This window comes from Citrus clementina, unplaced genomic scaffold (assembly GCF_000493195.1).
Source record: "Citrus clementina cultivar Clemenules unplaced genomic scaffold, Citrus_clementina_v1.0 scaffold_7, whole genome shotgun sequence".
Classification (NCBI taxonomy): domain Eukaryota; kingdom Viridiplantae; phylum Streptophyta; class Magnoliopsida; order Sapindales; family Rutaceae; genus Citrus; species Citrus x clementina.
This window is the reverse complement of record NW_006262075.1, coordinates 2,626,158-2,648,524: the sequence shown is the minus strand read 5'-3', so window position 1 is coordinate 2,648,524 and position 22,367 is coordinate 2,626,158. Positions and strand designations below refer to the sequence as shown.

The following is a 22,367-nucleotide window of genomic DNA, read 5'->3' as shown; positions in this document are numbered from 1 at the left end:
TACATATAAAATAAAATTGAAGGAAAAAGTTTTCATTTTTCAAAAGCAAAACAAGGACGAGGGAGGAACAAACAAACAAAACTTTCGAAAACAGAAAAGAATAATCACCCGCAAAGACAGAGTACGCCTAGCGACAGAATAAAGAATGGTAGGATATATCCAGTGTTAGTTAAGTTTCCCGCTCTGCTAAAACCCCAAACCTTTTGGTCGAACTTTCCGACTGTTTCTCGAGAGACATTTCCAATTTTTGGAAGAATTCCTCAACTAACCAATCCACAATGTTCTTCACAAAATTAATCCACCGTAAGCTATCATCTCTCTTGCAACCATGGTTGCGGGACGAGCCGGAGCTGGAACTCAAATTAGGGTTCATAAACTCTATCGCAATTGTGAAAAACCTCAGATTTAACAATTTGGCTCTCAATCGGATACTGGACCAGGAATCAAGTAGCGTGTATGTGAAGGAATTAAATATCGAACACTTGAGCCTTCGCTTCTCCAATTGGTCATCCACTGCCTTCTCCCTTGAAGTTCGCGGCGTCGACGTCACTCTATCTGCTAGGTAGTCGGACTCTTGCTTTTCTGTTTCTATTTTTCTTTCTTTCTTCTTATTAAATAAATGAATTCTATTTTGAATTTTTGATCACTTCATGAAGGGAAATCAAGGAAAGAGGACTGCAAAAGGATAAGAAAACGAGTCGTTCTGCTTCAGAGAATGTAAAAAAGAATATTTCTGCAATCGATCCTGAGGTAAATTTGTGTTAATGCTAAACAATTTTAGCTAAATTCTGGTGATATTTGTTGCCATTATTTTTATTACTTGGCAACGGCTACTAGCTTTAAATGTTCCATTACATTTCATGCACACAAAGGCATTGTTTTAAGCCAGCTTTTTAATGAAATGGAGACTGAGTGAATAGTCAGTCCAGCTGCTCTTTTAGCTTCTGTCTAGTGCACAACTGTGTGAGGCTTCATCCATATGTTGCTCAATCAAATTTTTGGTGGCTTGGCTTCATAGATTGAAATCTATTGTTAAAGTTAGAAGACTTAAAAAAGTTTAGTCTTGTGAAATTTTTATTCTCCTTTGCTGATTTATGCAGTTGAAGGCTTGTATACCAATTTGATCAGTTTACTTGGTGATAATAAGTTGATAACTGAGACATTTAATCTTTTTCCAGGGTGGTGCTGTGCATGACGTCTTGGAAAGGATCTTGAACACCACTCCATCAAGAAGTAGGATCGCAACAGCTATTGTAAATCTTATTCTCAATCATTGCTATTTACAGATGGTTGGCATTAATCTGCAGCTGCATTTACCCATTTCCAGTGATTCCTTTGCATACATCTCAGAACTAAAGGAGCTTAATGCAGAATCTCTGTATTTTCATCAAGGATGCCTTTTGAGAGGATTAGTTGGTTTGGTTTTTCGACCTCTGAAAAAGAGCTCTTTTGTCATCAGTGGCAGTGGTTTTGAGATTGGGTACAAGAGGAATGATCATATAAACCATGTTTGTTCTTCAAATGAGCTTTTGGCTTGTGCAAAACTGGATGAACTTCAGCTTGTATATTTCGATATTCACTCTCTAGAGTTAAATATTTTATTTTCCCCAGTTGATCTTGCCATTTTTGCAGTTCTTGCTGAACTGTCTCCTAAAGGGTCAAAGCATGTAAGAAATGGTCGATTACTGTGGAAACTAGTTTCAAGGAGAATTGGCCACGTGATTTCAGCTCCTAGTTTGTCATTGCATAATTTAGTTACTCATGTTAGCCTGTGGCTACGTTATGTCAATGCCTATGCACATTTACTGTTTCTACTTGGATATTCTGCTGACCATTTGCTAAAAAGATATGCCTTGAAGATATCCCAAGATGAAACATTTTTAGCTTCTGTCAAAAACAATTGGGAGGTGATTACTGATATTGAAATTGAGCTACCTGCTGAGGCTATTGCACAGGCACGGCGAATAGCTCGTTACCGAGCTGCAGTAAATGTTCAACGGGATGAAGATAGTGACAAAAAATTCTCTGTCAGTAGTCACTTAAAAATTTTCTCCAAGATCCTTCCTCTACTAGCGTGTGTATGGAAAGCTATGTACAGAATATTCCATCTAATTGCACAGTTGTTATTTTTGTTTAGATTGTCGACCAAGGATCCAGAATCCAGTGTCAATGTGCGTCAGGGAATTGTTTCTGAATATTCCTATCCACAACGTTGCTTCTGTCTAAACCTCGAAAAACTCTTTATCACTTTTTACCCCGAACACTCGGCTGAGCCTGTTAATCAAAGATTAGAATCACAAACTGGCATTTCATATTCAGATTTCCTTTCATTCTGCCTTTCAGTTGATGCACTGATATTGATGTACACGGAAGACATTTCTGAAAAGTCTTTCCTTTTTTCCTGTGGGCAATTGAAGGTTACATCCTCAAGTTATATCAGAGCTCCTCTGAGGAGAAGTAGTTCAATGGATTCTACTGCTTCTGTGAAAGGACATCGAAGAAAAGGAAGAGTTACTAATGCCAAAATTGTTTTGTGGGGTGAGCCTGCAGAACTGTTTACCCTTTCAGAAACTAACAAAAGCAGTCCCACTGATCATGCAGAAGGTGCATTTGACCCAGTTCTGGAAGATTTTCTGGGAGAAATGTGGTTCAATTGGAAAAGATTTTGCATGAAATTTGATGAAAGTGAGATTGAATATTCTGAAAATCCATGGCTTCTCTGTGAGACTAAAAGTTTTTTGACATATCCAGACCTCAAGAATCCAGATTCTGGGTTTTGGAAATGCAATTTGACAGTGGGAAAGTTGAATTTGGCTTTGGAATATTCATCTTTACTCTCAATGGCTCTTCTTCTTCGGCAGATACAACATGTTGCGACTTGGACCAAGGGCAATGCAATGCCAAGGGCTCCTTCAGGGTCTACACCTACCATTGCAGATCAGCCAGAGATCAGTTGCAATGATAAATTTGAGAGCTGTGCTGGTGGAATAAAGATGGCCTTGTGTAGAATGCTTCCAGAGAAACATATTCAAATTGGAGTGCTCATAGCCGGTCCTCACATCCAAATGTCACTAAGGAAGATTGCATTTCAAAATAGAAGGGCAGAAAAGAATCATTTGGTCGGTCAAGATGATTTTCACCTGGAATTTGATGTTCATAACATTAAGTTTGTTGCTTTGCCAACCTCAAAATCTGATTCGACATCATTTGTCAGAATCCCAGGATCTGATGATGCAAAACTAGAGTGTATACGATTGCAGAAACCTCAGATAATTGCTAAATCAGATGATGAGAAGTATGCATCTCAAGGGTGGATTTCAATTTGTGCTTACCTTAGAATTGATGGTTTGAACACTTACTTGGTTGACGTTGTAAGAAACCAACGGAGTCTAATTTTTGCATTGAAGCCAATAAGCTTTCACTTTTCATCCTCCAGGTAGGGGATCTCAGCCTCGTGATATCACTTTATATTCTTTTCATAAGAATAATTCAGTACATTATTTTGAATGGATGCATTTTGCGCATTATTATATATGGATTAGATTTTTTTTTTTTAAATCCCTCATTCTTGAACACATTCCAAACGAAAAACTGAAAATTCTAGGGATCTTGTAATTTGTATTTTAAAGTATCATTTTATTTATTTATTTATTATGGGTGGGCCGAGGACATTCAGTTATCAAAATTTAGGTTGGAGTTACCCATCCTATATCTTACTTATAAACCCATTATTCTCTTATTTTCTGGCTAATGATATATTACACCATTGATCCGTCCACATTCTGGCTGACAAGGTCTGGCTCTGACTTGTTGAGGTGGGCTACGGACATTTAGGTATCCAACCCAAAACACTTGCCTCTTGGGTGGAGTGACCAATTGAACTTATAAGGATATATCTGTCCTCTGTAGCCAATGCAGAACAATCAAGTCATTAATTATATATAAAATGGTTTTACTTTAGCTGTCAAAATTTTTGGTGATCATTATGGATTGCTTGGAGAGAAATATTATAATGTTGTTATTTACAGGAACTCTATGCTGTTTTAATGGTGAAAAGGATTATCTTTGTTGCAGGGAGTATGTTCATTCATTAACCACAACTGTTAATGCCTTTGCTGCAGCTTTATGTGGGATGGCTGGAGGATTCACTATTATTTCATTTATTGATGAAATGCATGCTTTATTTCAGGTGATTTTATCACTGTGGCCAGATTCAATTTGAGGATGTTTTAATTTATAATCTTACTCATTAATAAGATATCATGTGAGAATGTTCTCCATACTGTTTTCAATTTTTGTTTTTCTTGTATTGTTTTACTTTCTTTTGATGGTAATTCCTGTTTGCTAAAACTTGCCACTTCAAGGTGCTGTAGGAAGGTTTTTTCTCTATTTTTTTGACCGGCTATAAGTAACTATAGCATGTGGCACGGTTATGCTACAAGGCTTTTGTGATGAAAGACCTGACGACAAGAGAGGGGATGGGAGGGGAAGTGAGAAAAGAAAAGACTAGATGTTAGGTTTTCTATATCTTTTACCTGCCAAAATAATGTCACCTAAAAGTCCAAATCAAGGCTATTTATAGATGCTGGACCAATTTTTGGATAGGCAACAGCATGTATTCATGTTTGAATGCTTTGGCATGAAAAAGTGGTTATATCGTCCTTGTTGTTCATGGATGACTATATTATTTCTCTCGTATTCATAATAAAACAATAACTATTATCCTTTATCTAAAAGGAAAATTAATTTGGTGAACCCGCAAAGTTCATAACATTATGTTATTGTTTCTTTAATTGCCCTATTTCTGTCGTCCTAAACTTTAAGTATTTTCATTGTAATGCATTTTTTTCTTATCTTTGATCTATTCATGTGTAAACAATATTCCTCTTTTCTAGGTGGTTGCAGGCTTATTCTCTGAAGTGTCATATGCTTGTAATGGGTTCGATTATGTAATTTATGTACCCTTTCAAGAATTTATACAGCAGGATATTGTATCCTTGGAACATGAGAACGGGGAGTCTACTGTAAAAGGAGCATCATTCATATGTACGAGCACTCTGTTTTCACTTAGCGGGACCTTTAAGCTTGAGCCGATGGATATATTTTGTCATAAATATAGGATAAGAGAAAAAGTGAGTTTTGTGAAAAATATTGATGCTTCAAGTGGTAAAATGTTTTCTGATGTTTTGCTTGATTGCGGAGTTTGGATTTCTGTTTATCAAACATGTATGGATATATCTTGTGAAGAAGGGAAAATAGAAGTTGTCATAGATTTTTCAGGAATTAAGTCTCAATTGATCAGATATGAGGGTCATTTAGGAAATGTTCTTGACCACTTGGTATTTAGAAATTTGCTGCTGCAGCCACATAACTGCTTACATGAACTCTCTCTTTCTAACTGCATATTTACAATGTGGTTTTGTCGCCGTCATGATGCCTTATCCCCACATGCTGAGAGTGATACAGTTGGTGGTTCTCATTCTGGGAGTAATATTCCTCATTCAGTGGGGAATTCCACTTTAACAAGTGAATCTGAAAAATCGACTGCTTGGTCTCACCATTTTGTTCAGAAGGTGGGATTTGATCCGAATATCTTCATACCAGCCCCAAGTCACTGGCTACTGCTAAACATTGCATTTGGTGAGGTCTTAATGACAAACTGCCTGGTAAAGAATGTTCTGGTTGGATCACATCAATTCAATAAGCTTCTGTCATCACTTTCAGTTGGAGGAGAATTTCAGTCAGTTTCTTGTGCGATCCAGGTGAGTGATCATATCCCGGAGTAGAAAAATTAATTCTCCTTTTTTTTTGGCTTTACTTGCTCATATAATCAACTTTTTGAATATTTTTGTTTAAATTTCTTCGAACCACTTAAAGTAACTTATATTCTCGAACTATCTCTAAGATGATTGTGAGTTTCTACTTTATTTTTTTATGTGTGAGTGATCTATGATGCTACTGGCAGGGTGGTCTTCTTTTACTCGAGATAACGGCTTTGCTGATGTTTGTTAGCTGTTTTTCTTCATACCTCAATTACATTGCAAGTCTTTTATCTATCTTACAATCATCCACTGAAGATAATGTGCATATCAGTGGACCGAATAGTGATTGCATTGAGGAGTCTGCCCAAGGAAGACTCCTTGCATCTCGAAAAGATAAAGAACAGCTGCTAGAAGTTCTCACTGCTCATGTTTCGCAACTATCCCTTATTCTTGTTTTTTACGATGAATCTGGTATATGCATCCCTTTTTTTGTCCTCCATAATAATTATCCCAAATGAATTTCAATGATCCGTCCAGTTATGCAGGGAATGTTCGGGAGCTTGTGCTGGAGGTTGATGCTCACATGAAACTTGGAATGTCAAACTTGGAAAAGAAATTCATGATTGACTTTTCTCGCTTGTCGATCCTTTCTCGATTTCTTCAAGAAAGCATGGAGAATGAAAGTCAAATTCCTCATTTCTCTCCTGTCGTTTCAAATGATTTGTCATCTCATTCTGTAGCTGGAGAAGGCACAGTAACAGTTCAGTATAATAATCAGAATGGTTCATTCAATGGTGCAAGTTGCTCAACAAATCCTGTTTCCCAGAATGAATTTTCCATGAACAATTGTTCTACTGAAGGCTTCCGCTTAAGCCATCAGAACTATATCTTGAACCATTTAAGTGTTTTTTTATCAGCTGAGAAACTTGAGAATTATTGGGTTGGTATTGGTTCCATTTCAGGTTTTGATGTGACAATTTCTCTTCCTGAATTACAGGTATGACATGCTATTTTATTCTTATTACTTTTAAGATTGCTGGCGTCTTTTCTTTCTAATGTGCATTTTGGCTTGACGCTGATGCTTAATTAATACTAGGGAAATTACCATTTTCCCACCCTATAGATGGCAAAAGACTGAATATATTACAACACTTTGAAGTCTACCATTTTTATACCTGAGGTTTCCAAAAATACTGTTACTACACCTTGCTGTTAAATTTATGAGTGAAGTTATTCTAAAAGATGATTGTTCCCTTGCGTTGTAATTTAACATTATGATGCAGCATATTTTTCAGTAACAGCTAGGTAGGGCAAATGATGGCAGTTTTGGGCATATAATATATTGTTTTGAAGCTGTCAATGAGAGGAACAAAATTCCTAGCAAATGTTTTCCCAAATTCTGTCTCTTAGTGCCTCTAAAATCTGTTTAAAGTCTTTTTTAAATATTCAAACAGCTTTTTGAGGCATCGAACGACAGAATTTGGCAAAACATTGCTATAACTTTTGTTCCTCTCATTGAGAGCTTTGAAACGATATATTAAATTCCCAAATACAACATCATTTCCCTATCTAGTCTTTGCTGAAAAATGTTCTAAATCATAATGTTAAATTCATCATGTTAAATTACATTGCAAGGGCAAATTGTCCTTTTGTAAGATTCAGTAATAGATTCTAACTCTGTTAATGGCCCGGTGTAGAAATGGTATTTTTAGAAACTTCTGCTATAAAAATGGTAGATTTCAAACTGTTATAATATTTTTGGCCTTTTGCCGTCCACGGGGTGGAAAAATGATAGTTTCCCTTACTACTAATTTTAATGCTATGCTGCTTTGTTTCCAGCATTTGAACTTTGAGGTTGTCATGTTCTAACCTGATCTTTTATGTCAGATGATTATGTCTACAGTTTCGTCCTTCTATGGAATATCCAGCAAAGAAATGTCTAGGAAAACAACAGAAAGACACCAATCTATAAAACAAGAAAGCAGCAATGGTTTTAAAGCTATGGTTCCAAACGGTACTTTGATTTCTTCTCTATTTTTCAATTTTGGAGATCTGAGATGCTGTTTTGTCATAATATTTTATGCGGCTGCTTTTTGGCATACGTTTATATTGTAGAGATTTTGTCTTATTGATTTTCTGTAAATCCAGAGTCAACCCTTGTCCTTCTCACTTTTTGCACTTTCTTTTTGATAGAAGTATAATATTGCTTAAAAAAAAGGTCCTTGGAACTCTTGAGCTTAAAACTCTTGCTTGAAAATTTTGGAAATTCGAATTAAATATGACTCATGATTGGTATAGGAGCAATTGTTGCCATTCAAGATGTAGACCAGCATACATACTTTGCAGTTGAAGATGGAGAAAATAAGTACACTCTAGCAGGAGCAATTCATTATTCTCTTGTGGGAGAAAGGGCTCTTTTTAGGGTAAGTAATTCTGATCGCTTTGCATTTCCTTCAAATATTTGAGCCTTGAAAATTGACATTTTAATTTGTCATTTATATTTCTGTGTATGCAGTAGTTGTTTACATACAGACTGTAAATCATGGCTTCTTTGTAGAAGTTATGAAGTATCTGGACTTTTTAGCATTGAATGTTTGGTTAACTAGGTTTTTTGATGTTTTAGTTTGGTGCGCAGATTCTTTGTAGCACAAATAGAATGAGCAAACTAGTTCAGTTCAGTTGATTATCACCAATGCTGGTGTCACAATACAGCTTGGTGGTACGGTTAAATTTAGTCCACCAGACTGCTGAATGACAGTATTATGGTCTGGGTGCGTGTGTATAAGTAACTGCGAGCGTTGAAGGGTTAAGAAAGGATATAAACTAAACCCTAAAGGGAGAGAAAGAAGGCAGAAATTGAAATCAAGTATGTCTCAGAAGAAACAGACCAAAAAATAAATAGTTATTTATGGAGTCATGAGTTTCATGAATTACAAAAACAGTTGATATATGTGTTTTTTTTAATCAGCCAGTTCTGTCATTGGGTTTATCACTTATTGGAATTTAACATGTCTCTATGATAGTTTACCCTAAACCTCTTCTCAAACTTATGTACAGGTCAAGTACCACAAGCAAAAGAGATGGATGTCGTCAGTTCTGTGGTTCTCTTTGATATCATTGTATGCTAAGAATGATTTGGGTGAACCATTACGATTGAACTGTCACTCAGGATCATGTTTTGTTGACATTTCTAGCTCTGATGATAGCAGTTGCACACTCTGGAGAATGCTACCTTGTGACTCTGAGAGTTATAGGGGTGATGTGGACTGGGAAGCTCAAAATCAGTTGGTTAAAGATACCTTTTATCTTGTGAACAAGAAGAATGACTGTGCTGTTGCTTTTATTGATGGGGTTCCAGAGTTTGTCAAGAAACCAGGAAATTCATTCAAGTTCAAAGAATTCAATAATCTTGCTGTGACTCGTGACTTGGTGGTATCAGATGGGTACTCTTTTGATGCTTCTGGAACTAATGTGTCTCGTACTGAACATGATGATGAAGATAAAACTTCTGAGAAGAGTGGAGGTCTCCCTTGTATTCATATTAAAATTGACAAAGTCGCTCTGACTGTTGTCCATGAGCTTTTAGATACAAAGGACAGGCTCCCACTCTTTTGTGCTTGCGTGAGTGATACCCAAATTGCTGTACAAAGTTTATCTACGAAGGCCAGGGTTATGAGCACGTCAAGGGCTTTGCTATCTTACTTTGATGCGCAAAGAAATTTATGGTGAGCATCCATTTTTAAATTCGAATTAATGGTGATTATAATAGAAAAATATTACTTATTGCCTTTGTTTGAAATTTAACTGCCATTCAAATCATGTTTTTGGAATTGTAGGAGAGAACTTGTTCAACCGGTTGAAATTTGCATATACTACCGGTCTAGTTTCCAAATTCAGGGTTCCGAAGCACTTTGGCATAGGGTGCCTCTTCGTATCTATTGCAGAATTAAGGAGGTTAGAGTTTCGTTCTTTCACTTTCTTTTTAAGGGTTTCTTTTACTCTTACAATACTCTGAACAATTGTGTGTGTCATGTTAGCAGTTTCAGATATTTCTCACTGAGCTTTCACTGGACATTCTTCTGTTTGTGGTTGGGAAATTGGATTTGGCTGGTCCTTATTTAATCAGAAGCTCTCGTATTCTGGCCAACTGTTGCAAGGTTGTGTACATGTGTTTTGGGTTGGGCAGGGTGTTCAGTTGTTTGTATTTATGTTCTGCCTATGTCTGGCTTTGTTAAAATGTATTGAAAAACAACTGTGGCAGGTGGAAAACCAGTCAGGCTTAAACCTTCATTGTCACTTTGACGAACAACAAAGTGTGACAGTTGGTAGAAAACAGTCTGCTTCCATTTTCTTAAGGTATTTAACTGGACTGCATGGATCATAATCTCCCCTGCCTTAATATGTATTTGTTAAAGTTTGTATTTACTTTCAGCTTGATCTTATGGCTCTTGGCAGAAAATAATCAGCATTCATCTGCTAGTTTTTGCCATCTTCTCTCATTTATCTGAATGTGTGTGAATACTCTTGATACGTCTAGTTACACTTATAGGCATGGTTTAAAGGACAATGAAATGACAGAATTTTCCCAAAAGAAAATTGCTAATAACTACCTATGGGTGCCAACTGGTTCAGTTGGTGAAATCTCTTGGGTTGAAAACAAGAGGTGAACCCCACTCACATGGGGAGTCAATTTGGTTGCCATTACGCTAAACTAAAAAGAAGGAGGGAAAACATAAGAAGAAGAAGAATGCTTAATAATTAATAGGTTTCTATAAAATGTAACATCTCGCATAATTATTTTATTTGTTGGTAGGGCTTTGAAAGTCATTTTTATGCGCTCACATGCATGCATGTATGTTGGCATGCAGGATTTGCACTCTTGTTTCTTATTTGGATATTTGACATATTGATTGATCTTTGATTATTTCATGTTTGCAAGGAACTCAACTTTGGTAAATCAAGCTCCAGATAGTTCTTCAGTTGTTTCAATCCAACTTTCCCTTGGTTCCTTTACGACTTCTCCAATCTATCTTTCACTTTTAGAATCTCGATCACTCACTTGGAGAACACGCATAGTGTCAGCCCAAGGTATGTAAATTTGTTGTCTTCTTATGCAACATTTTCGAGTAAATTTGTCTGGTACACTGTGTAGAAGGCGCTTCAGATGAAGCTGAACTGTTGAGCCGGCCATAGGCCATTGCAAATATTTGTGTTTTGTAAATGCATGATCAGTTTGTCTGTCAGTGTCAAGTATCGGTTTTAGTGAATGCTGCCTATTTGTGGCTAACTGTGTTGTCATGTATGGATTGAGTATAGAATTTAATGTTTATGGCAGCCACAGTGCTTCAATTTGTGCACATAGAGAGAGAGAGAGAGATGCTGGCATCAGCTGACAAGTAATTGGACAATTGAGTTAAAAGCCCTTCATACAGTGAGGAATAAAGGAGAATTCTTTAAGAAATGCTGCTAAGTTTATCTGTATTACTTGGAGAGGAATTCTGTTTGAACCTCAAATTGAGTAAAGTTTTTGGTGGGTAAAAAGAAACATGTATAGGAAGCTTGATGGGAAGTTTGTGATTTGAACAAAAATTGTGCTTTTTGGTGAAGAACTGACTACAGATAAAAAATCATTTTTCTTTTCTTATTTAGAAATATAAAGAATTGTTTAGATATTGTTCTAAGTTCATCTGATTTTTCTGTGCAATTCTTATAAGTGCTACAAATAATTTGGAAATCAAAATCAAGAATTATCTCATCTCTGGTCATTGAACAGATTCAAGAACTTTCCCTGGACCATTTATTGTTGTAGACATTTCAAGGACATCTGAGGTACTTGCTCAAATGACTGCTCTCAACCCTGCATTTCTGCCTAGTTTAAATGTGCTTTTAGCATTCTTATTTTAATTTTTTCCTTAATTCCTGTTATAACTGGTAGGATGGTCTGTCAATTGTGGTTTCTCCTCTGATAAGAGTACATAATGAAACGGAGTTCTCAATGGAGCTTCGCTTTCGACGAGTCCAGGAACAAGAAGATGATTTTGCTTCTATTTTGCTAAAGCCAGGGCATACCATTGATGATTCCATGGCGATGTTTGATGCTGTTAGTTTCTCTGGTGGATTGAAGAAGGCATTGATGTCTTTAAGTGTTGGTATGCATTGTCAACTTTACAAATAGTTCCACTATTAAGTTTAATTTTACTGGGCATAATTATTCTTCTCCTTGTCCAACTATCTTCCCATTCTTCTTATAAATTTGTGAAAATTTGTATTTTGTTATTTTTTAGAAGCACAAATTACAGGTGCTGTGTGGAGGGAAATTCAAGGGAAATTCATCGTGGATTGTTTGATCTATGTGTTCCCAATTTTTTGAATCAGAGCATCAAATTATAATTTAAACAGATTACAGAGGAACGGTTGAAGGGTAAACTGTATGATGTGGAGCTGGATTATTGAAAGTCTTATGCTCAAGAGTTTGGATTTTCATTGCCCAAAAAAGGGGTGTAGTAAAAATTAGACTGAGCTTAAGTTTAACGAGATAAATTTTGATCATCTTGCTTTTTTAATTCTAGTCTTTCTGACAGATAAAAATTAAACTTGCTGAAGTTTTCTAGCACAGAGTTTGAGGGTTGGGCTGGGACCCAGGGTCTGGATCTTGTTGCTAACAATAAAAATATCTCCAAAGTGATTTTTACTGATACTGAGTTTTGTGATTTTGTTTCAATAAGTTGCTTTTAGTAATAACTATGTTTTTTGCTACTCCCCCAACCCCCAATCCCCTCTTCTTGTTTTGACTATTGAATCTTGTCTTCCACTTGAAGACAAAAACAAGTTGCGCTGCGGTTCTTTATTCTTCTTGAGTTTTTTTTTTTTTTCCCTTTCCCCCTCCTGAAATCTGACTTTTTTGGTTTGGCAATTGATTCATAGGAAACTTCTTATTCTCTTTTAGACCTGGAAGTTCAGATGGCTTGATAAGCTCAAAGAGTTCACTTTCAGCGGAATGGTCAGAAGAACTTACAGGTGGAAAGGCTGTTCGTCTCTCTGGAATTTTTGATAAATTAAGCTATGAAGTCCGAAGGGCTTTATCTGTTCAATCAGAGAAATGTTCCTTCAGTACTGCGCATTGTGTCCTCAAAGCGGGAGATATTCATGTTGCAAGCATGCATTTTCTAATTCAAAGTATTGGAAGAAATGTGCCTATTATAGAACCAGATAAGTCCAGTGATGGATTCGAGAGTAGGAGTTTGCCAATTGCATTACAAGAGCAGAAGGAAATTTTTCTTCTTCCGACTGTGCTGGTCACCAATTTATTGCACTTGGATATACATGTCCTCTTGTCGGAGACTGGTAAAGAGCAGGAAATGAACTGGAATAATAATTCTTATATTTTATTGCTGTCTTAACTTCCATTTGTTTGCAGATCTGTGTACCAACTCTGGCTCTGAGAACATTGGCAAGCAGGCAACAATACCGTGTGGATCAAAGGCTGATTTTTATGCTAATCCTGCCATAATGTATTTTATTATTACTTTACCTGCTTTTAGATCAAGCTGCAAACCATTAAACAGCAGTGATTGGGTAAATAAGTTACTTAAGCACAAGAATGATGTCCGTTATTTGGACATTGATCTGGATTTTGGTGCTGGAAAGTATTTTGCTTCCTTAAGATTGTCTCGTGGGCAGAGAGGCATATTGGAGGTTGTTGCATGATGACCGTATATAATTTTCAATGTTTAGTTGATATATTTCTAGTCATTCAGTTTTTGCATCCAACACATATTTATAGGAGCTCCAAAAAATCTTTTCAATTTGTTAAACTGTTCATTATTTGCTTCCAGGCTACTATCTTTACATCGTATACCCTGAGGAATGAAACTGATGTTTCTCTACTTTTCTATGCCCCAAATCAGAAGCCTCTATCACGGTAGTCACTGCAATAACTGGAGAATAATTAACAAACTTTTTGTGAACTGATCTATTGTCTCTCTTTTATGTACTTTATGACCATACATATTTGCAGGGATGAAGTACAAAAATCTGGTTTCGGTATTTCTCCTGAAATAGGGCTGCTTTTATCCCCAAAGTCAACTGGATCATGGTTTCTAAAGTAAGATAAATTATATGACCTGGCTCTGTGAATGCATGAGGTTGATCCTCTCCCTATATGAAGCTCATAAAATTGCACAACTTTTGCCAGATCACACAAGTTACGGTTCAGATTGTTGGACGATCATTCATCTGAGGCTTTGTTAGACTTAGATATTTTGTCAGGCCTTACAGAGATAAAATTGGAAATAGATGAAGGATCTGGTGTCAAGTATTTTAGCAAGTTTGGAGTTTCTATGGGTCCGTCTTCAAGTAAAGTGGCTGTTCCATCTCAAACAACAACTATTGTCCCAAGGCATGTTGTACTTAATGAGACAGAGGAAAGGATCATTGTCCGTCAATGTTATCTGGAGGTTTGCTCTTAATTCATCAATTCTTTGGGTGTCATTTCTTTGTTGTTGGATTTCTTAGCTAAATAATTACGGCTTGTGTTCTGAACTCCCCCTCATCTTGTTGGTTCTTGAAAGGATGACAGGGCAGGCATGTTTCCCATCAATAGTAAAGAGAGAAAAACATTGCAGTTGCATGATGGGGTTGACAAGAAGAGAGCATTCAGTTCATTTGAGAATTTCATCCGAAAGCATAGAAATGATAATGATAAATCATTGATATATATTCAGTTTCAACTGGATGAGTCTGAGCTTGGTTGGTCAGGGCCACTGTGCATCTCTTCCCTTGGGCGGTTTTTCCTAAAATTTAGAAAAAAATCTGATCAAGTGAAAGAACTGGGGAAAAGTATAATAGAATTTGCAGCTGTTCATGTGGCAGAAGAAGGCTCCTCTCTTGTTGTGCACTTTCATAAACCACCAAATGTCAATCTACCATATCGGATTGAGAACTGTTTGCGTGGTGCATCTGTTACATACTATCAAAAGGTTGTGTTCTTGTTTCATTTCTTTTATATTTCAGATACCAACTTAATTGGAGTGGAGTGATAACTATTATGTTTGTATTAGCTGGTATATTTTTTCCCAAATAATTGTTGGGGAACTTTCAGGAATCGTCAGAGGCAGAGGTTCTTGGATCTGAATGCAGTGTTGATTATGTGTGGGATGATTTGACTCTTCCGCATAAATTGGTTGTTCTAATCAATGGTAATTAACAGTGTTATTACTTTGTAGTCTTTATTATAATAGTTTGGTTTCAGTTTATTTGATTGCATGATGAAAAGTGGAGATCAAGCATTCATATTCTGGGAATTTTTGGATAGTCTTGAATTTCATTTTCTCTTAGTTCATTTTTAATTTTAACTTGATCGTGTGATTGCACATTCAAAGATAGTTATCCATCAAATTCCGTATGAAATGTGGCATGCACGTGCAGCCTATCTTGCTCGAGTATCGTTCCTGTTAAAGAAATTTAGCTTGATCTCAGCACCATCAATTGTCTCATTTGAGAATTAACCTCACTAGCATAGCGTTGTATCTAGTAGACAATTTAGAGTTATGGTGCAGGATGAGGGTGTCCCATTTTACTTCATTTGCTTTGATCAAAGGGAGGGCCAGACTTATGTGGTGGTTCCCAATACGGCATGATGTATAAACAAATGTAAGAGTAGATTATTGTTTCATTTGGTTTTAATTCATGGAGTATGTGGCCTGTAGACACATGACAGAATTATTAAACATCAAATGTAGCTTCCTTAGGTGACATGGCCGTTACAATATCAAAAAGGTGTCTACCATGTAATGTCATATGCAGCATGATTATTTCTCATAACTTGGGTCAAGTGCCTGTAACCAGATAGCCCAGCTGGTAAAGTATTGGTTTTTGGCATATAGAAACCCATTAATTAATTGGATATCGTCATTTTATTTGTAGATATGCATACATTGCGTGAAATTAACTTGGACAAGGTGCGGCCATGGAAGCCCTTTTTCAAACTTAAGCAACACAGAAGCTTAGCATCTTATGCTGCTTTTGGCAAAAAATTGGGAGACCAGAGGACTAGTTTCGGTGAATTTAATGGAATGGAGATAGTAAAGGTGGGGTATGAAGTGCGTGCAGATGGTCCTACACGCATTTTACGAATTTGCGAGTCTTCAGATAGTCATAAGAGAAACACAGCATCCAAGTTCTGTGCTAAGATTCAGCTTAGAATATCTTATTTTGCTCTCCACTTGCTTGAACATCGGAAGCAGGTTAGTGTTAGTTATATTAAATTGTTGAAGGATTAGTGCACCTAACATGTCGTTTTAAATTTTTATGTCAGATCTGATTTCTTTTTCTCACCTGCATTGATTCAGTGGTGTACAAATGGTCTTTATTTGAAAATTTTATCAATAAGGATAAAGGTCTATTTTTTTCATCACCTCCAGTTATTTTCTGATACATTAACTCAAAATTTCATTCTTTTAAACTGTGATTATGTTCTATTGATGACAATGAGAGAGTTCCATTATCCTCTACATGGCCAATCATATGGCATCTCTATATCATATCAGTAATGGTGCAGATATTTTAACTCAAATTGGGACTTAAACTCCTATCCATTAAAATTACACTGCTGACATAGATGAATTGTTGAGGTACAAGAGACCTCTCATGCATTTCCTGGAAAATTGTGATTTCGTACAATAGGACACCTGAAAGCCAAGAACAGCATTCAGCTAATTGTGTGCATATGATTTTCATGATTTGCTGAAGGATATGGACGAGAGTGATGCATCGTCATATGCACCAATTGTAGTTGGAAGGCTTGGTAATATCAACCTGGACTCTGTTTTCAGAGATCAGCAGAAATATAACCAGATTTCTGTGCAGGTAAATAACTTTACGGAGTTTACAGATCTTTACATGCTGCTTTAGGCAATTATTTTCGTTTTACACTGATCCTCCCTAAATTCTCAAATTGTTGCAGTCACTGAACGTGGAGCATAAGAGGTTAGGAGCCCCTTTTGCAGCAATGCTCCGAAGACATCAGTTAGGTTACAGTGAGTCAAATGATTGTGTACTCAAAATTGTTTGTATACTACTTTCGAACAGCTCAAATGTGAAACAAGTTAAATATTCATCAATCATTCTGCAGGTATAATCAGGCACCACTCTGCCTTTTACTTTTCCCTTATTCTGCCTCAAGTTATTTTGTTGCTTCTCTCATTGCTGTTTGAGACTAAAACTAGTTGTTGGGAGAGACTGTTGCTAGAGTTAATGATATAGCATAGGTTTTATAGTCATTGGAAATGCATGTACTGACTACAGAAACCTACATTTTGAAATGTTGTCATACACAGCCTGTTGATTTGAACCTCGATGAGGAGACCTTGATGAGTATTGCCTCATTTTGGAGGACATCTCTCAGTGACTCAAATACTCAGAGTCGGCAGTTTTACTTTGATCATTTTGAAATTCTTCCAATAAAGGTTTGATGCCTCTACTCAGCCCTTGCTTGACTATGACTCTAAGCTGGAATCTGACCACTGTTGTTTCTATATATATTTTTAGATTATTGCTAACTTTCTTCCTGGGGACTCTTATTCAAGTTATAACTCAGCCCAGGAAACTGTACGGTCACTGCTGCATAGTGTGGTAAAGGTGTGACCTGCATTTTCTCTAAATACATATGGGACTTGATGTGTGAATTAAATGCTCTACCATTAATATATTAGTTGATTTTGTACTTTGCAGGTCCCTTCCATAAAAAATATGGTAGTAGAGCTCAATGGTGTTCTTGTTACTCATGCTTTGATTACAGTGCGTGAATTACTTAATAAATGTGGGCAACATTATCTATGGTAACCCTTTTATGCATTCTTGTGAGCACCTTCATTTTTTTTTCGTGGTTCGGCGGGGGGGGAGACACTTCTGGGTGGTTTTACCTATTTAGTACGGTACATCAGGCCTAACATTGATTTCATGTCAGGTATGCCATGAGGTCAATCTATATTGCTAAAGGAAGCCCATTGCTTCCACCAGCTTTTGCTTCTATTTTTGATGATTCGGCTTCATCCTCTCTTGATGTCTTCTTTGACCCTTCCTATGGATTGACAAATCTTCCTGGTTTGACTTTAGGTAACTTTTCTGCATTTTTTTGTTTCTTCCTTTTCTGGTTTTTGGTTTTTGGTTTTTCATCCTTTCTTCAATACATCAATGTTTATTAATCATTTTGGCGGATATTTTTAACATCGTTGTTCATGTATAAATGTAATTAGCTGTAGGCATAGCTTCCGGTAACTAATTACATGATATAAATTTTTGTGTCTGCTATTGTTTTTTCTCCTTTCTTTCTTGCGGCATGCTTAGATTGTTTTATTTCAGATTGGATTTACATTTTTGAGTTCCCTATTGCTATGCTTTTCTGTAGTTGTGAAATTAGTTAAGGCCAAGTAGTTGGTGCATGATAAAATAATGAAGGAAAAAAAAGAGAGAACAAAAACTCTGTTAATTATAATTTAATAATATGAATTACATCGGTTTTTAATAGAAGCGAACATAAGGCTCGGCTCGTAGAATTAAGGAGCAGAAACAATAATATAAAGAAAAAAAAAGGAAAAAAACTAAAAAAGGAAATATCCTAAAATTTGAATAATTCTAATTTCCTGATTCTATGGGATCGGATTCCTAACTTTCCTACAAATATCCTGTGATTTTCCTGACTGCCAAAGTTGTAAAGTTCATCAGTATTCCTCAGTTATAGAACTCAGAAAACGTGGAAATGCTGGCGGATTTTTGGGTATCAAAAAAGAAAAAGGATGTGAAATTTAGTTTCTCTTCTGGCAGGTACCTTCAAATTTATTAGTAAATGTATTGATGGCAAAGGGTTCTCAGGGACAAAACGTTACTTCGGTGATCTTGGAAAAACTGTAAGTTTAATTTGCTTTCAGTTTCTTGTATGATTGCTACTGCTCTTGTCAAAGCTGTTAACTGAATGACGGCTTGCAGTTGAAAACAGCAGGGTCTAATGTACTCTTTGCTGCTGTAACTGAAATATCAGACTCAGTATTGAGGGGAGCAGAGACAAGTGGTTTTGATGGATTGGTACAAACTCTTATGTTATATTTGTGCATATAATAAATTTTCTGGTGTTAACATTGCTATCACTTGAGGGATTGTCAAACTTTTACCATTAATGTTTTGTCTGTTTGTGTATTTTCAAGGTGAGTGGTTTTCACCATGGAATTTTGAAATTGGCTATGGAGCCATCATTATTGGGGAGTGCTTTGATTGGAGGTGGCCCAGATCGAAATATCAACCTTGATCGAAGTCCTGGGATTGATGAGGTAATGTATATTCTTGTTGCAAGTTAAAAAACTGTCTAATAAGAGCACATCAAAGAGCCTGAACATTGTCAATTCAGCTAAATGCGGAGAAAGATTGAATGGTGCTGAGCCAGCAATATTAGGAGTAGCAGCCCTATTTCAATAAACCAAGATAGTAGATAAACTATTTGGATGGACTAGTGCTCCCTTGTCCTTCTAGATATAGTAACGGTGATGGACCCCTCCAATTTGTTTGGTGGGGGCTTAAAACTGATGGTGAGAGCAATGAAAACTAAAGAAATTATGTAAAAGATTGGAAACAAACATTAGACATTGGAACTTTCTTTCAAAAGGAAAAAAAAAAAAGGGGGTCATTTAACAAATATGACTATGATATTTGTCTCTCTCCTTCTTGGTGTGTGATGTGTAAGAGAAGTGCAGAATCTTCGAATCATCTTTTTTTTTTCTCTGTTTTGTGGCTTCAAAGTTTTGGTATAAGTTGTGCAAAGAAGCTAATATTTTGTGGGTCATTCCAGGTTCTTGTGATTCTCTTCTTATGGGGGTATTCTTTTGCTTTTGGTAGAGGAACATAGGCTAAAACTATTTGGAAATGTGCAGTAGCAGCACTGTTTTGGGTAATATGGGTGTTTGTATTTTTTAGGGAAAAAGTGTAGATAATGCCATAGAACTGTAGGATAGAGTTCGTCTTCTCACTTCAATTCGGGCTTCAGTTTTTAAGGAGTTTCAAGATTCATTTTTTTTCTTCATACGTCTAAACTGGGATGGGGTTTTGAGATAGAGAGTTATAACTGATTCTAGCATTGTATAGTATACTTTTGTATAACACAATAATACTAGTCTTGTTTTCTCAGTGGACAGCTGGTCCACTGTCCGGGTTTTTCATCTTCTTCGTTAATACATTTTTGAGTTTCTTATCCAAAAAAAAAAAAAAGAAGATATTTTACTTACAAAAGGAAATAATTTGGGGGTAATTTCTTTTAGCAGGGACGCTGGTCCTTAACTGGGTCTGTCAATTTATAGTACTGACATTAAACTCTCAATAGCCCCTAATTTGTTGATGCTGATATGATGTCAATTGCTTGAATGGTTGGAGAATGATTGTTGGGTAGTAAGAAAACATTTCCGGTTTATTATTATGAAGCATCTGACTTACATGTTGCAACAATATTGGCTTTGGATCCTCTTATCTTCTTACTTCTTGGGGGCCGCATGCTGCCGGATTTGTATTTTTTTTTAAGTCACCCACTAATCAGTTATTTGGAATTTTTCAGCTGTATATTGAAGGATATCTGCAGGCAATGCTGGATTCGATGTACAGACAAGAATATCTTAGAGTCAGAGTCATTGACAATCAGGTAACTGATGAGAAAGACTCTGAGCATATTCAGCTTGTATTTAATCTTGAGACTTGAAACTGAAGTCTTGAGGCTTCAGAACTTCACTGGTGAAGCTTACTATAATTCAAAATTGTTTGGGAGTCGCAGAACCTTGTAGTAAATGGAAATAGTCAAGCGAGTTTTCTTCCTATCCATTTTTCTTGACACCCCCAGGGGATGTGTTTCAAACCCTTTCTTCCTATCCATTTTTCTTGACACACCCTGGGGATGTGTTTCAAACCCTGCCCTCACTATTAGAAATATCCTGCTATCAGTTTTGTTAACATTTTTTAACTTTTCTGTAGGTTTTCCTCAAAAACTTACCCCCAAACAATGCTCTCATAAATGAGATCATGGATCGCGTGAAGGGGTTCCTTGAGAGTGAGGGATTGTTGAAAGGAGATCCTTCGAGAACTTCTCGCCCCTCACGCCAGCTCCGAGGAGAAAATGTCAGTGCCCTCAACTAACTCTGCCTTCTTTTTCTGTTTTTATTTTTATTTATTGTTAACCCATGCATGAATTTATTGTCCACAGGAATGGAAAATTGGACCGACAGTGTTGACATTGTGTGAACACCTGTTTGTGAGCTTTGCAATCCGCATGCTGAGGAGGAGAGCTGATAAGCTTATAGCTGGCATCAAGTTAAAGAAAAAGTCAGAAGCTGATAATGATAAAGCAGTTGTCCCTGTACAACGGGGTGAAGGAAGGGACAGTGGGAAGTTTATTTGGAAATGGGGTATTGGGAAATTTGTATTGTCGGGTATTATAGCATATATCGATGGAAGGCTATGTCGTGGTATCCCTAATCCTATAGCAAGGCGGATTGTTGGTGGCTTTTTGTTGAGTTTTCTAGACAAAAGGGATAATCAATGAGCTTTTTTCTTGTATATTCTCGAATCTCTTGTTCTCATTAATATTTGTAATTTTTCCTTTCTGCTTTTGTGACTTGTGAGCACGTGTGCGTGTGTGATTCTATCGCAGGCACTTCTCTTGTCATAATAATATGAAACAGTTATGCCACGATTACTCTCGTCGGTGGTGTCCCCAATCTGAGGTTTATCGCTAATGTAGATTTTAAGACTAGGGCCACCGAACTTATCTGATAGCTAATACAGGTGGCTATACACTTAGCCATTTAGCTTGGTTGCTGGGATGGGTTTCCGTTTATGTACGAGGCCTTGTCAAGATTCAAGATGCCCCGGTTTTAGTCTGTAACAGCTGAAATAGATGCCCCCGGTTTTCGTCTGAAACAGCTGAAGCGGCCCATGGTTTATCACTTTCGTTGAACCTGCGGTCCCGTCGTTTTCAATCGCTGATTGCTTCAGGTTCAAGTTTTCATAAATGTAAAATTTTAATTTTAAATTTGTTTTTCAGCAAAATCATTCCATCAATGGAGCGAGCTCTTATAGTGCTTTCAACATTGGTTGCCAGATCCGTAAAAGCTGGGAGCTGACTTCGGTTGCATGCACTCTAAGCCCAAGCTTATGTAAACAGATGAGGAATGGAATGTTTCGTTCATTCTTTCCACTATCTCTGAAACAAATAATTTTAAAGATTGTTCTTTCAACCAAAAAATTGTTAAGACTGGCCAACAAAACTAAAAGTAAGTTAATCCACTACACTGTTGGAGTCTTATGGCAATTTGGACTTGACCCTAGAGCACGTGTACATCAACTTATTTCTATCAGTACACAAAAGTCAAGTGTAGTAAGCATCATTAGTAGAAACTATCTCCATAAGACGGCTGCTGACTAAGTGCCAACTGCCGAAGGCAAGGCACCGGGTTTTAGGCAAACATAAGGATCCGATAGCCCGGCCCAGCGTATGCTCCTCCACCGCCGAGCTTTATTTATTGGTATTTTACCAACTGCACTGCAGTGTCGTATTAGCTACCTCCATCCACAGTT

The 22,367-nt window shown here is 36.8% G+C and overlaps 1 protein-coding gene across 7 annotated transcripts; it reads left to right on the top strand.

Annotated features, from left to right (window-relative positions):
• Positions 1 to 60: 60 nt before the first annotated feature.
• LOC18037025 lies at positions 61 to 21,347 on the top strand. Of its 7 annotated transcripts, none has more exons than XM_024180710.1 (36): positions 61 to 562; positions 657 to 750; positions 1,179 to 3,436; positions 4,075 to 4,189; positions 4,896 to 5,762; positions 5,966 to 6,233; positions 6,308 to 6,759; positions 7,650 to 7,776; positions 8,061 to 8,185; positions 8,820 to 9,487; positions 9,599 to 9,716; positions 9,803 to 9,919; positions 10,024 to 10,118; positions 10,702 to 10,850; positions 11,536 to 11,591; positions 11,698 to 11,911; positions 12,687 to 13,106; positions 13,180 to 13,457; positions 13,598 to 13,683; positions 13,780 to 13,866; positions 13,957 to 14,218; positions 14,333 to 14,740; positions 14,863 to 14,959; positions 15,687 to 16,006; positions 16,512 to 16,628; positions 16,726 to 16,893; positions 17,099 to 17,227; positions 17,310 to 17,399; positions 17,493 to 17,599; positions 17,728 to 17,876; positions 18,585 to 18,667; positions 18,747 to 18,842; positions 18,962 to 19,084; positions 20,356 to 20,439; positions 20,766 to 20,909; positions 20,995 to 21,347. In XM_024180710.1, the coding sequence occupies exons 1-36, from the start codon at positions 279 to 281 to the stop codon at positions 21,331 to 21,333; spliced, it is 9,594 nt and encodes a 3,197-aa protein (XP_024036478.1). In that variant the 5' UTR covers positions 61 to 278; the 3' UTR covers positions 21,334 to 21,347. The 7 variants fall into 7 exon arrangements, with proteins under 7 accessions (XP_024036478.1, XP_024036477.1, XP_024036479.1 ...); XM_024180709.1 differs by having other exon boundaries at positions 9,800 to 9,919; XM_024180714.1 differs by lacking the exons at positions 61 to 562; positions 657 to 750 and having other exon boundaries at positions 1,205 to 1,233; positions 1,328 to 3,436; positions 9,800 to 9,919.
• The last annotated feature ends 1,020 nt before the right edge of the window (positions 21,348 to 22,367 follow it).